We start from the raw sequence: 15,623 nt of genomic DNA, 5'->3' as shown, positions 1-15,623 counted from the left end.
TAATTTGACAACAAATTGAGCACCAATTAGTGTGCATTTTAGAGGTTTCATCTACTTGTAAGGTACCTGATTCCTTTCAATTGCATCAGAATATCTCTGGAACGTGGCCTTGCTCTCACTTTTTGTGTTTATATGTGGCTTAAAGCAGAGGTGTCCTCGTCTCCAGTGCTCTGGCACGAGTTTACCACAAATGCAGAGAGAATGAATGTTGGGATGTGCTTTTGGACGAGTTCCAGAATGACAGAATGGGGCTTTCCATTCCTGAATAACCCCTGGTCCTTTGTGTCACCCTAGCAAGTTTTTAACTTTTTTTTTGCTCCTCTCTCCCCATCCCCAGAGCGTTACATTTGGCTGAGCTGCCTGGAGCCCATGACCTAACAGGAACAGAATGCCATTTCATTTTTCGCTCCCGGCCACCACTCAGAGCAGCTCCCTGCTCGGGATGCTGCAGGAATGTCAGGGACAGCTGTGCTGGCAGCGGAGCAGCGTGGCACCAAGCAGGGCAGGGCAGAGGGGAAGGAGCCCCAGGCAGCATCGAGAATCCTTTGGGCTGCAGAGAGTTTTTCCAAGCCGGTTCCAGCCCCAGCGAGGGCTCAGCACCCGGGCAGGGAACAGGGACCCCTCCCAAGCATTCCCTGCAGCCCCCAGCCTGGAGCCTCCCACAGCCACGGCTCCTGAAAAGATGAAAGGCAGCTTGAGAAAGAAAGGAGCCTGGAAGTTTAAAGGGAGAGTCAAGCGGCGCTGCAGGAGAGGCTGGGGCCAGAATCGCATCAGGGGGAATTTCAGGGCTGGAGGGAAGGGTGAGAACCAGGCTGGACTCCGGGAGCAGAGAGAGGGAACAGCCTCTGCCTGGGAGAGGGGATGGGACACAGGGACACAGGGATACAGGGATACAGGGACACAGGGATGGGATGGGATACAGGGATACAGGGATACGGGGACACAGGGACACAGGGACACAGGGATGGGATACAGGGACACAGGGATGGGATACGGGGATACAGGGACACAGGGATACAGGGACACAGGGATGGGATGGGATACAGGGATACAGGGACACAGGGACACAGCGATACAGGGATAAAGCGATACAGGGATAAAGGGACACAGGGATACAGGGATGAAGGGAAGGGAAGGGAAGGGAAGGGAAGGGAAGGGAAGGGAAGGGAAGGGAAGGGAAGGGAAGGGAAGGGAAGGGAAGGGAAGGGAAGGGAAGGGAAGGGAAGGGAAGGGAAGGGAAGGGAAGGGAAGGGAAGGGAAGGGAAGGGAAGGGAAGGGAAGGGAAGGGAAGGGAAGGGAAGGGAAGGGAAGGGAAGGGAAGGGAAGGGAAGGGAAGGGAAGGGAAGGGAAGGGAAGGGAAGGGAAGGGAAGGGAAGCAGGCTGCTCTCTGGGAGCAGGGGGCAGCCTGTCCCTGCACACCTTCGGTCTGGATGGGAAGGGTGGGGCAGAGGGAAGGGAAGGGAAGGGTGCAGCCTGCTGAGCAGGCAGAACAGTGAGCAAGGTGAGTCAGGATGGCAGGCAGCAGGAATTTCCTGCACTGCTTTCAGACATGCAGGGGGCTGGGGAAGGGAGCTCAGGGACCAAATCTTGGCTTTACAAGTCTCTCCTGGCATCCTAGCTAGTGTCAGACTGGATGTCACCTTTCCTGTACCTCAGGCCTGTTTAATTTTTCTCCTCTCTTTATAGGCCTTTCTTGCTGCTTTGAATGCTTTGCTTGTGTTCTGTATATCACAGTACTTACTATAATGCTGATCTAAGCTAGGGAAAAAACCCCAATAAACCTGCTTTACACAGATCTGGTGATCTCACCTAAGTGTCCTTCAAGAAAACCCCATAAAGCAGCAAAATTGCTGTGAATCAACAAAAGAAGAAACGACTTCTGTGGAGTGTGCTTGTTTGTGATCCTGCTGTCAGTGTGTCACCTGCACCCTGGTGCTCCTGAGGTAAGAGAATGAAATATTCATTTCTTCTCCCTGCTCTGCTGAGTCTACAAGTTGTTTGTTCTTGAGCTAATGGTCCTGCTTGGAATCTTTGCCTGTGAATAGGCTCCTCCTGGTTTATCTGCCGGCTTTCTTAAAGTTTATTTTATTATTTTGCAATTTGTTGATTCCTCAGCACGGATGTCTGAGCTTCAAAGCATCGTTGTAGGGTGATCTAGACTGAGCATAGCAGAAACTCTTTGTGTGAGGACAGAGCAACATCCACCCAGAGCCCAAGTGAATGGTGTGGTTTTAATCCTAAGGATTTCCTAACAGGGGTCTCCTCCTTTCAGCTTTTATCACAGCATTCAAATGTAAATGGTTTAGATGCTTTTGCAAGTTGTAGAATCACCTGTTCTCGAACACATCCCTTTCAAGAGGTTTGACAAGTCAAAAAACCTTGGAGAAAAAGGAAATCTAGCTTCGGTGAGCTGTGTGGGTTTGTTCGGGGAAAGCTCAGTGAGCAATAATGACAGCACTCAAGCCTGGATGAGGAATTTTGTGCGTTTAAAACCTGAGAGCAGGACACCAAGGGATCATCACAGAAATGTCCCGAGGGTTCCTCCCCCGACCCTGAATCCACAAATTACCGAACGAGCTGCGTCTCTACCGCCCTGAGCAGAGAGGGAAGGGGAGGTGGGATCGCCACAGGCTGCACACAGCACCCCAGAAACCCAGACTGGGGGGAAAAAACCATCCATGGCCAGGACAACTTCCATTCGAGTTCTTTGGGATCTCTTTTCTCCCCTCTATTTGTTTAAGGTGTCTTTTACCCACGCCCTTCACATATTTTTGCTCTCCCATGACTCGATGCCGGTCTGGTTCTGTCCCAGAACTGCAGAAGGGCACCAGAGACACGGGAATTGCTCCAGCTCCTGCCGTGCCGGGACTGAACCGGGGTGGGGAGTTCGGAACGTCCCCCCGTGTTTAACCGGGGCACAGCACCTGTGCCAGCAGGGAGGGCACGGCAGGGACACAAACTCAGGGTCTGGGCGTGTTTGGCTGAGTCAGGAGACCTGCCATACATCTCGCACAGATGAGAAACAGCACTGCAGCTGTGCTTGTCTCTCTTTCCCCCTCTGGATTTTTTTTAAAGCATTCTTAGCATTTCCACTTTTTAGCTGAGGCTGACTTGAAGAAATCTGAGGAGCTATCATCACTTTTTCACTGTTGCTGGTTTCCAAAATTTGCTGATGCTCCTCTGCAGTTACTGGTTTGTTTTCAGAGATGAGTTCAATGTTGAGTCCCCGACCCCCTGTTGCTGTTTCAGTGCTGTGGCTCTCTATTTCCACGCTGCTTACACCACAGCTTGTTCTTTTTGCTGCTCACAACTGCACCTGTTGATGGGCTGGCAGCCATCTCCAGCTCTGCACTGCAGGTCTTTGGAGCACCTTCTCCAGATTCTAATAATTCCATGTTGTCCCGGAGCCCAGGATCCCTGCGGAATGCCAGATGTGCCTGCTGTAACTTGGGATGGGGATGCTCTTGTGCAGAGGGCACAACGTTTTTCTGGACCGAGTTGTGTTTTGCAGTTTGTTCTTAAACTTAAGTACCACGGCTTCATGATTTTTGTTTTAAATGTGGCAAGCTCTGTAAGTATTGGCTAAAGACTGGCAGATGTAAGATATTTAAGATTCACATGGAATAGCGTTTTATTACTTTTGATTTATTTACCTTAGATTGAATAGCTTTCGATCTGACCTAATAATTTGTCAAACTACTGTGTTCAGATTCTACCATCCCGTTCCACTGCAAGTCTCCATCCTATGTACTTTAAACCTTATCCCTTTTACACGACCATTAAATGACCTTCATTTTCCAGCTCTGTTCTGAAGGCTGCTGTGTGACCGACAGCCTTCCTGTTGAGATTTCACCTTTCCCCTTTGATAATCCCTGGGGTTACATTGGGGTCCGGGAGCGCGCCCGGGACCGGGAGCGCGCCGGGAGGGCTGGGTGCGGAGCGCGGGCTGGGATCCGGGAATTCCGGCCGGGATGGCCGGGGGGTTCAGGGTGCGATTCCAGCCGGGATCCCCGGAGAATTCCAGCCGGGATCCGCGGGGATTCAGGGTGCGATTCCAGCCGGGATCCCCGGAGAATTCCAGCCGGGATGGCCGGGGGTTCAGGGTGCGATTCCAGCCGGGATCCCCGGAGAATTCTAGCCCGGCTCCCTGGGGATGCAGTTCGGGATTCCAGCCGGGATCCCCGGAGATTCAGGGTGCGATTCCAGCCGGGATCCCCGGACAGTTCCCGCCCGGCTCCCCGGGGATTCCGGGTGCGATCCCCGGACAGTTCCCGCCCGGCTCCCCGGGGATTCCGGGTGCGATCCCCGGACAGTTCCCGCCCGGCTCCCCGGGTATTCAGGGTGCGATCCCCGGACAGTTCCCGCCCGGCTTCCCGGGGATTCCCGGCGGATTCCAGCCCGGCTCCCCGGGGATTCAGGGTGCGATCCCCGGACAGTTCCCGCCCGGCTCCCCGGGGATTCCGGGTGCGATTCCCGGACAGTTCCCGCCCGGCTCCCCGGGGATTCAGGGTGCGATCCCCGGACAGTTCCCGCCCGGCTCCCCGGGGATTCCGGGTGCGATCCCCGGACAGTTCCCGCCCGGCTCCCCGGGGATTCCGGGTGCGATTCCCGGACAGTTCCCGCCCGGCTCCCCGGGGATTCAGGGTGCGATCCCCGGACAGTTCCCGCCCGGCTTCCCGGGGATTCCCGGCGGATTCCAGCCCGGCTCCCCGGGGATTCAGGGTGCGATCCCCGGACAGTTCCCGCCCGGCTCCCCAGGGATTCAGGGTGCGATCCCCGGACAGTTCCCGCCCGGCTCCCCGGGGATTCAGGGTGCGATCCCCGGACAGTTCCCGCCCGCTCCCCGGCGATTCCCGGCGGATTCCAGCCCGGCTCCCCTGCGGCCGCCCGCGCTCCGCCCCGTCCCGCGCGGTGTTTGTCCCCGCGCGCGCTCCGTAGCGCGTGCGGCGGCGGCGGCACGAGCCGGGCCCCGCCCCTCCCCGCGGGCGCGCGAGCGGGGCGAAGGGAAGGAGGGGCGGGGGGGGGGGCGCGCGCCGCGGGAGCGCGCACCGGGGCCGCGCGGGCGCGCACGGGGCTGCGCGCTCACGCCCCCGCCGCGCGCACGCCCGCGGCCGGCCCCGCGCGCGCGGCAGCGACTCGCAGGCGCCATGGCGGCCGCTCGCTGCAGCGACATGGCGGAGCCCCAGCGGCGCCTTCCCGGGCAGGCGGCGCCCGCCGGGGAGGAGGAGGAGGCGGAGGTGGCGGCGGCGGCGGCGGCCGCCGGCGGGGCCGGATCCTCCTCGTCGTTATCGCCGCCGCCGCCGCCGCCCGCGGCCGCGGCGGAAGCGGAGCCGCTGCTGCTGCTGAACGGCGAGGCGGAGAGCATGTCGGAGCCCAGCCCGGAGAGCGCCAGCCAGGCCGGGGACGGCGAGGACGAGGAGGAGGACGAGGAGGAGGAAGAGGAGGAGGAGGAGGAGGAGGGAGGCGAGGAGGAGGAGAGCAGCCTGGTGGGCAGCAGCAGCAGCAGCACGAGCAGCGGCTGCTGCAGCGACGAGACCCGCTCGCCCAGCCCCGGCGGCGGCAGCGAGGCCGACGCCAAGGAGGAGCCCAAGGGCCCGCGGGGCGGCCAGGCGGCCGGGCCGGGCCGCGGCGGCGGCAGCAGCTCCAGCAGCGTGTCCAGCGGCGGCGACGAGGGCTACGGCACCGGGCCCGGCACGGGCGGCGGCAGCAGCTGCGGCAGCGCCACGTCGGGCGGGCGGCGCGGCAGCCTGGAGATGTCCTCGGACGGGGAGCCGCTCAGCCGCATGGACTCGGAGGACAGGTCAGTGCCGGGCCCGGCGCGGCAGCCACAGGTCCGTGCGGCCAACTTGTGCCGGTCCCCGCCCTGCTCCGGGCCCGGGCCTGCTGCCGAGGGAGGAGGGGGCGCTCCGCAGAGATCCTGCTGCGGCTCCGGCTCGGAGCTCGGGTTTGTCTCTCCCGGAGCGCCCGGGCTGTGCTCGGGTTTGTCTCTCCCGGTGCGCTCGGGTTTGTCTCTCCCGGTGCGCTCGGGTTTGTCTCTCCCGGAGCGCTCGGGTTTGTCTCTCCCGGAGCGCTCGGGGTGTGCTCGGGTTTGTCTCTCCCGGAGCGCTCGGGTTTGTCTCTCCCGGTGTGCTCGGGTTTGTCTCTCCCGGAGCGCCCGGGGTGCGCAGGTGGGCGCGGAGCCTTCGCCGTGGGAAAGCGGCTCGGCGTGCGGAGCCTGCCCCGCAGCACCGGCTGTGCTCTGGAGGGAGGAGACCGAGCGAAACCCTCCGCAAACGTGAGGGGGAAAAAGCGAGTTTGATGAAATAAAAAGGAGACCAGCCTTTGCTGCGTTACGTGTGCGCGAGTAATAAGCATGCACAGCGGGAAGTGAGGCTCAGCATTTGGAGGCTCGTAGTCATCTCTGAGTGAGTTCTGTAACCGTGAATCACAGAATCTGTAAAGATGAATTCTTGAGCTTTTCTATCTTAGAGCTTGGTTTTACCAAGATTCTAGCTGGATTCCGGTGAAACGGCACAAGCGGATTCTCACACATGGTTGAATTTTACCATTCAGGTCTGTTTCAGCCTCCTGAGTCAAGCGTTTCAAAGAACATGGCTTATCTGGTGGCTCACTTGGGTGTTGTATGCGACAGTTTCCTTGAAAAACTGAAAATGGGATGGAAAAAGGACGTAAAAACAGTGTGAAAGTGCTGTGTGCCCCTTACTAATTAGTCATTTCAAATAGTTTAAGAAACTTACACAGTTTTTCTATATGTTTGGCAGAAAAAGCATCACACTTCCCTGTTAGAGTGATTCCAGTTAAGTAACAATTAGAATTTTATTTGTGTTTTCTTAAGATAATTTCAGTGTTAAGTGTGGAGAATTACATGGTGTGGTCCAGAAATGTACTGTGGATATAAGCTAGATCAAAATCTTTGTAACTATACAAATACCCATATTTCAGAATGAAAATGGGGCATGACTAGACCTAACCTCGAAGATTAAAACCAGCCCAGCAAACTGCTCGTGAGTCGTAGTTCCCCAAAACCATGTAATTGGCATAAAAGTCTTAAGAAAACAGAAAAAAAATTCAGGTCTTTGGTTTCCATCAGACTTTTGAGACTCATAGAAGTCACATTTTCTTTCTTCTAAACTTAGGCAAGTGGAAAGGGGGTGTGGATGTTGGGGTTTGTTTGTAGGTTTCGTTTGTTTTTTGTTTGTTTCAGAAGCTGAGATTTTACGTTCAATTGACTAAGTATGGTAGTAGCCTTCTGGAAAAACACCAGGTACATGAAGGAGCTTTAAGATAACAGCTTCTTGTTTTTCATAGAATGAAAGTCTAAATCTAATCATGATCTTATCCCAGTGCGTGTCTGGGTGGAGGAAATAGCAGAAATAGCTTGCAGGGGTTTTCTGGAAGTAGCATCATTGTGCCTTGCCCTGTGCACTCCGGAGCTGTTGCTACTTTCTTTCTGTGTCATTGTTCTCGTGGTCCTCTGGCTGTTCGAGGTTAAATCCGCGTGTGTGGCTCCTTCCCTGCACCGCCAGCACGGGCCCTGTTGCAGGGTGGGACTCTGTCTTCAGTGGTTTCAATAAGGACCGTGCCTTGGTTTTCATCTTTGCAAAGTTTTAGCTTGACCTGCCAGGATGAAAACTTGGGGTGTTGAGAGTGCATTTTGTGCTGTAGTTCTAAGGCCTGCTTGTTGAGTGTGGGAGAAGAGCAGTGCTGCCAAGAGTGCCATTTGTTATTCCTGGGGCTGGAAAATTTCGTTTGGTGTGCACTCTTTGCTGTAGAGTGTTAGAGTGCTTCGTTATTTTTGTCACACCTAGTCCAGCGTGTTGCTTGCTTGACATTGGGATCCAAGTGATTGCTGCTGCTTGGAAGGCAGCCACAGCATAGTCCTGTGCCTTTCAGATGATCTCACAGACAAGCAGAGTGTTGCAAAAGTTAGTGTGTAAATTGGAATAGTGACATACCAAGGAAGAGCTGGAAACAGTTTAGACTTAAGGGTGGAGGTACAGGTATATAATAATGTATTGGAATCATGAAATAATTCATCATTCATGCATTGGGTTACATCTGAATTAAAATGTAAGTTCTGTGACTGTTAGAGAACAGTATTTTGTCTATGAGTGTTGTTTTGTATGGACAGTGCATTGTACAGGACTTCATGACCTTTGCTGACTCCCTGTGTCTCAGACGTCCTGAGGAACTCAGCGTCTGACTCTCAGTGTGTTGTAAAGTAAGATTCCCTGGGGAGGGAATGGAGAGGAAAGGGAAGAGATGGAGCTAACAGGCCTGACTTTACAGAGCTTGGGTTTAGCCAGAGGAAGCTGCTAGCAGAGTGTACCTGGTAAAGGCTTTCCTGCTGTCAGCAGGTTTGGTAACATTCAGATCATGCCCCTGGGCTTGGGATTTTTTTTCTTGCTTCCTCTTTAGAAAATTTGAATTAATAAAAGGGTGTGTAAGAGGGCCTGAATTCCATGAATGATCAAATTCCCATTTCCTTATGCATGTTCTTTATCATTCTCCATGTTGTGTTATCTCTGATTTTTCCTTTCGTGATATCAAATACAAATGAAGCAGATGAAGAGCAAAGTCTTGCATAATGGTCCAAGTAGAGCAACTGTTCAGCAACTTCTATTTTTAACCTTTTATTGTATTTTGAGAGTATCTGCTGGCAGCAAAAATTTGGAGGAAATTTGTCAGTATTTATAATAACACGAGAAATAAAAATAGAGGTGACTCTCAGTGCCCTGAAATTTAGGGTGAATTTTAACCTTCCATTTCCATGCACACTGATAGGTTTTGTACTTAGTTACAGCATCCTTATCTTCCCTCCCAAGAAACCCAGAAAGGAAAAAGCAGACCCCAGAGCCATACCTAGGATAAATAACCATTTTCAGCTCACAGCAGAGTTGGGTGCAGCAGCTCTAGGACTGACAGCTGTCTCGTTCATCTGTATAGTTCCAGAAGTTCCCACTGCTGTGAGGAGTTTGTGACTGTGTGAGCAGGCTCAGATCAGCTGGCTGAGTAATAATGGTCTGCATTGGAGCCTAGTGATCCTCTGGATTTACAGTTGGAACAAAGGCTGTTACCAGCACAGGAATGCTGCTCATTTTCTGTGGCTTTCCCTAACTCAGGACCTGTGCTCAGGGGATGCATGTGTTCCTCCAGAGTCCTCTGGAGCTGCTGGTCTTGCTGCAGTGCTGAGAAACATTTGACAGGACTTGAAAAGAGAAAATAATGCTTCAGTTAACTAGAAACACTGAAGCTGGACCTAGGCAAATGCAGGGATTTGGGTATAAACCAGCTGAGCTGAGTGCAGTGGAAATGCATCTGCAGCTCCCTGGTGTTGTTATTGCTGAATTATGATATTTTCTTACAAACACTTAGTTTACTGAAATAATTTAAATATTGTTTACTGGAACACTTATTATGGAAATATATTTAAATCTGAAATAGTTCCATCATCATATTTTGTTGGATTTAGAAAGCAGTGATATGTCTTGCAGTTCTAAGAAGTTGTTGAGCAGAAAATCATGCAGTAAATCTGTATGAAGAGCTTTTTTTGTTCATCCTTGTGAATTTATCTTGTGTCTTTGTACTGTCACCTAGAAGTTACCCCTGGTTTACTGTTCTTGCATTATCCTTACCCCTCTTAGCAGTTGATGCTTTGCTCCCTCCTGCTGGCTGGGCAGGGAGCATGTAAGGTGCATTTCACTGTGCTGAGTGCCCTGTGGTGCTGGTGATGTGCTGCTAGGCCAGGTGTAACAGGTTGGCTCTGGAGCCATGCAGTCATCCTTGCCTTAGGCAAGGCACTGAACAATGCCCATCCTACTCACAGGCAACTTTCATAGAACTTGAAAGACTTTATTTTCTGGTTTTTTCGTTTGGGTATTTTTGGGGGGGGTGGGGTGGTAACATTTTCATGTTTTTTGTTACTCACCAACAAGTCAGTTATTGAGAGGCCCTGACTCAAGGAATACTCAATGACAATTTGTCTTCTTAACCACATAAGACTTGCAAAATACTTCTAGAAATGTTTCTGTTATTCTGTTCCTATTTAATAGATGAATGCTTTTGAAAACATATTTCAGATAAGTTTTTCAGGAGTAAACTTTTTGTGCTTCACATTGTGAAGTCTTTTCGTTTTACTGAGTGAAATGACAGTGTGGAACTAATGGGTTGAAAGATAGGTTTAGACATGAACATTCTGGGCTCTAGTCTGAGTTTTTTAAATCTCATGTAAAGTGAAGGCCTTGTCAACCTTGAACACGTATGCTGATTTAAAAATACGAGTTTTAATTATAATAAGGCTTTTAATTATAATAAGTCTTTATTTTGTCTATCTTTTAAACTCTTTGAAGTGAAGGACTTTCAAGATTGACTTGGCAGTGGCATGTAAGTTGTATGAGAGAATTAATGAAGGCAGAACAATGAATTTGAAATGTAATATGGAGGACATGTGGTACTAATAGGTGTGTTTCATGGATCCATGTGAGCAGATTACAAAGTGCTTCAGGCCTCTCTGTGCTGCATAGTCTCACTTGTTCCTGTGCAGGAAGTGAAGAATTGTTCATTAGCACTTATGGCAGGGTGGTTAAGTCATTAGATTTTTCTCAAGTGTGTGTAATATTGCCATGTCACAGTGAGCTGTACGGGAGTTTACCCAAGTTTCAGAAATTCTGCTGCAAATTGTATTAGCAGTATTTCTAACTGCATTTCTTGTTGCTGTAGTTATTTGCTTTCAAATTGCAAAATAAACCCCTTGTTTCAGTAATGGTTATGTTCAGGCCTTTCTGGCACGGGAGAAAATAGCTTTTGATGGGAAAACAAAACAGCCCAGATATTTTGTATGGTGAGTATCTTTATTACTAAAGCTGTTGGTTGGTATAATTGAGTGGTTAACATGAGGTCTTTTTGTGAACTAGATGAAAGAGCTTGGTATAATGAGCTGTTATAGTTATTGTAGTAAGATGTAAATATATTTCACAGAATTTGAGAAAAACATTTTCCTATTCAGGCTAAGACAGAAATAGTTTTGCTTTTATGTAGGATTTGAACATCCACACTGGTCTGTGTGTGTTTTGTGTATGTTTGTGACATCATCCAGCCTGGTAACTTCTAAGTACAGGGTTTAATGGGCGGGTTTTTTCAGGGAATTTCCTAGGCAGTAATGGAAAAAAAAAAACTGCCTTGGTTTTTCTTCCCCCCCTCCCTCCCCCTTTTTTCTTTCTTTCCCTGTTTCACTTTCTAGTGTAGTTAAGCAGGGTGCTGCATGCAGCCTGAACAGCCATTTGGCAGAGATGTGACATGGCATTTCTGGAGCTGCTCACAGATAAAACCAGCTCTTGGATGATGCAGTGGGAATGTTCTACCATACCACTGCTGCTCAGATCTCTCCACAGCTTTCCAGTCCCTTTCATGTATTTCCATCCTTTTTTACAGCCCCTGTCCATGAGGAGAAATGGGTGGGGGAATGGGCAGCAGGGAGAGCTGGTGTGGAGCTCAGCAGTGTGCAAATGCAGCTGCAGCCCTTGCTGGGGTGGCTGTGGAGAGTGCTGCTGGCTGGGAAAGGGGAGATGGAGCAGATGGAGCTGAGGGTTCTGCCAAGGGGATGGTGTGAGAGACACACACAAAACTTCTGGGACACAGGGAGAGATCTGTCTAATGGCCTGAGGGGGAAGGGAGAACTTAACCCAAAGAAAGTGAAAATTGGTCTCTGCTGTGAAGTAGCCAAGTAGTTGCAGGGAGTCCTTGAAACAGGTGGGAGTGTAACCTCCAGTTAGGGGACAGAAGAGAGTAAGGAACTTCTTTGTGCTCTTAAAAGGTACAGTGGCATGACTTGTAAGTGGTAATTCTGTAGGATTCCCTGAGGTAGAGAGTTTTCTGGTTCTCTATCCATGTAACTGAGTCTTTTTTATGACTTGCTTTCTGTCGGTGGTTCATTTAAATATGACCATGTTCAGAAGTATTTGTTTTAGTAAATGACATACAAATATTTTATGTTGTGCTTGCTGTTTATCATTGGTTTTGTGATAGGCAAAGATAGTGATTACAACTGTGGTTTTGCAGCATTTGAAACCAACAAAGAACTGGGGAAAAATTCTGAAGCCTTTTGAGATGCTGAAGTACTTTTTCCCCCCTTAACAAAGGTAAAATGCAAAGCAAGAAAGACCTGGGATTTCTTTTCCCATATCTAATTTTCTTCTCCATACTAGAATTTACATTCTTAAATAAATTTTGCTCGGCTTCTGTTGCTGATGTTTAATGGATACTTTCTTTCATTGATAAAGGTTACTTAAGGTATATGCCAAGACATTTGATGGGGGAAAGCAAAAGACTGGTAATGATTTTGAAAGTCCTGTTGTCATCCTGGTGACCATAGAGGAGTGCTGTAATTCAAACAGCTTGTGTAATGTCAGAGGGAGAAAACCTTGGTGGTTTGAGTTGAGACTTGTGAAAAACTTAGTGTTGGCTCATACAGTGGTATTATAATTTATTCAATATGCCTTAGTAAGGATGTAGCATGAAGAATTTCCACTTACTATGATGTCTATTCCATGTAGCCTTTTGTGTAAATTACTAGCTCCCCTGTAAAATTGCAGTCAAGTCCTTATTTTGATCATTTTAGTTTATTGTGCTGTAGTAATGTCTTAGATTCCAAATGAAAAAAAATCATACAAGTCCAAAGAAAATATTTTCAATGTATGCAGACAGAGAAATGTAAATATTTCTTTTTCCTTTGAAATAAAACTCCTTTTGGCATGTCTTTAAGGAGTTGACTTGAATGCTAAGTTGCAGCTTAGACAATTGGTACAAGTAGGAGTTAATTCAGTGTCCCACAGAGCAGGAGTCAAACCTTCACTTACAACCTTGTTATTATGAATTAAACCAGTTAGTGGAGCTGTACTTTGCTGCTTTCTTTGCTTTTGATGCCTGGTTAGTAGTTGAAGGAGCAAGTACTCACTGAGGTGGGAAGAGGCAAGGCTGCTGCTTCATACAGTGCTATCCTAGCTGTGTATTTGTTCTGTCATTTGACATGATGATAACAGAGACTGGAAGGGTTTTTTAGATCTACTCTATGTGTTGGCATCTTTCTTTGGTCCTGTTACATTCCACTTGTTTTCTGTGTTTTGTGTCTGGGTGAGGAGGGGTATCCTGAGGCTGGGGGAATGGGAGGGCAATACCTTCAGCAGATGAAATTTCCTTGGCACTACCACCCTCCACTGTGATTATGGTTCTCAAAGTGGGCAGCACTGTTACAAAAAAGAGTTTTTAGTGACTGTTCTCCTTCTCTGCTTCTCCTAACCTGTGCTAGTAAACACACTCCTTTATCAGTAAAGGCTGGAAATTGTGAACCACTTGTTGCTGTTCTCTAACTTTTCAGGGAGATTATCAAGTTGAAGATAACATGGTTCCCAGAACTGGAAGGCAGTTGTATTTGTATCTTTAAGGCAGAATCGAGTACAGTTTCTTGATTTGTGTAATCCTTTTGCAGAATGTCGTCTTTGTGCTGTCATATCACAAGGCACATATGTTTAACCTGCTCTATTTTTGCACTGCTCCTCAGATATTTTGGCATTTCACATTTTTTCATTGTGTTTCCAGTTGCTCTGTGTGCTACACATCCTGTGATAACCTGGGTTTGTGTTATGCAATATTATGAGCCCAAATATTCTAGGGCTAGCAATCTAAATAATCAAATTAAGTGATCCAGGAGAGTGGAAACAGCTCTAGAGGTGGTGAATCATAACACACTTTCTCAGTCTTGTTTTGTTTCCTGTGCATGTGTGTTATTTTAAGTTCCTTCAATTTCTCTGTCTCAAAGAGCTTTCCTCTCTTCCCTGGTTTTATATTATCAGGCTGAAGTGTTTGCAGTGTTGTTCTTTTCTCTAGGTGTTTATACCTTATGTGGATGTAGCTTTAAAATAAGCTGCTGCTTCCAAAAGAATTTTAAAACAGATTTTTAATGTTACCACTTGCCATGCCACATAAAACTCTCTCTCTTGACTCTTTTATTTTCTGCTGTGTTGCTTGCTTAGTAGTCATATAACAATACATATATTTAATACAGAATTTGGCAGTCTTGTTTTTAAGATTGATTTATGAACACTTTTTGAGTCTGCTCATTTAGAGAAGTTTTTGTTAGAATAATGTAATCATTGTAAAGCATAGATTTGATAGGTTTGATTCCCAGAAAAATGCTTAGGGGTGATTCAGAAGCACAAGTGCTTCCAAGTGAGTGGGTGCTGTCTTCAGTCTTGGAAATGATGGTCTTTTTTTCTCTGTGTTGCCTTAATGTTGCTTTGATTTATTTTTGCCTATCCTGCTTTGCCTCCCTTGCCTCTGAAGAGCTGTGGGGTGGTTGTTCTGTGTGTCTGTCTGCCAGGGGTGAGCAGAAGGTGCTGCTTTGGAACGTGGTGTGGACTTTCAGTTCATGTAGTCCTGGCTTGTTTTCTGATCCATGTGTTCTGATTTCTTGCTGCCCTGTGAGTAATCTTCTCTTTGGCAGCTGTTTAGTGTTCTGCATTCTCTCTTTGCTCTGGTTTTTTGTTGTTTGGGTTTTTTGTTGTTTCTTTTTTTGTTTTTTGGTGGTTTGTCCATGTATATTATTTTTTTCTTAGTGGTGGTGGGTTTTTCTGAACTCAGAAAATAGTCATTATCAATTGTGAAATTATTTTGGATGCTTTCTATTTAAAGGTTTAATTTAAATGGTTTTCTCAGCAAAATCAGCCAAAAAACCCCTTAGATATGCAGGTAGCTCAAGCTGCTTTCTGTCTCCTTTGAAGATTCTCTCTGGGCTGGTTGCTGGTGCAGTGAAAAGGAGCTGTAAGAGCTCTAAAGCATAATGGAATTTTCATGCCACAGTCGAACTACATGCATTAAAGTAAGACAAACTGTTTTGCTTGTGGAACATAATTGTTTGTTTTAGGGAATTAAATTGATAAATTACTGAAATTTAGTAGGAGGAGTTTGTTAGATGCATCATAAAATACCAAATTTACCAAAGATGGGCAGAGGAACAAAAACTGATCAGGCAAATCTCAAACTTTTCTGCTCTGTTGCTGGCTCATGGTGATTGCTCATGTTTTGGGAGCTCTGTTTTTCTTAGGACCTGTTTTAATCCTGCTTTTAAATTGGCATGATCATTTGGAGAGCATAAAGCAAAAAGATGAACTGACATCTCCTTGGCCACCTGTGTATAGTTGTCTTGAGTCCTGTGTCTTGTTGTGTTCTGGTACCCCCATGCAGATGTTGTGGTAGTAACTGCAGAAAGACATTTGGCTTAATAGTCATGGAATGTCAGCACAAATTAGATCTTTAGTACAAAAACATAGGAATTTATTCTTCTCTGCTTTTGTTTAGGAGCCAGTAGAACAATTACTGTTACTAATCTGCTGTATCCATGGGTTCTCTGTTTGGAATTGATGGAGATAGTTTAAAATAGGGCAGGTGTAAGATCCTCCTCTCAGTGATGCGGGCTGAGGGTTAGTAATTGGATAATTTTGGAGTTTTGTGAGGATTTATCTTCCCCTGATCTTTGATTGCATTAGGAAATAGCGAGCACAAATTGCTTTGGATTTGGTGGTGTTGAAAAGCTGTTGTTTTTGTGGAACTTGTCCACTGGCCAGAGCTGC

At 48.1% G+C, this 15,623-nt stretch overlaps 1 protein-coding gene across 3 annotated transcripts in view; it reads left to right on the top strand.

Moving 5' to 3' along the window:
- The first annotated feature begins 5,098 nt into the window (after nucleotides 1–5,098).
- Nucleotides 5,099–15,623, top strand: part of AEBP2 (AE binding protein 2) — a 39,992-nt gene continuing 29,467 nt past the window's right edge. For 2 of the 3 annotated variants that reach the window (XM_056516320.1, XM_056516319.1), the window contains exon 1: nucleotides 5,100–5,800. In XM_056516320.1, the coding sequence (XP_056372295.1) occupies nucleotides 5,148–5,800 (653 nt within the window). In that variant the 5' untranslated portion in view covers nucleotides 5,100–5,147. Of the gene's footprint in view, nucleotides 5,801–15,623 lie in introns of all 3 variants that reach the window. The other variant, XM_056516321.1, reaches the window with a different exon arrangement.

This window comes from Oenanthe melanoleuca, chromosome 1A (assembly GCF_029582105.1).
Source record: "Oenanthe melanoleuca isolate GR-GAL-2019-014 chromosome 1A, OMel1.0, whole genome shotgun sequence".
NCBI classification, from domain to species: Eukaryota; Metazoa; Chordata; class Aves; order Passeriformes; family Muscicapidae; genus Oenanthe; species Oenanthe melanoleuca.
This window is presented reverse-complemented; position numbering and strand designations above follow the sequence as displayed.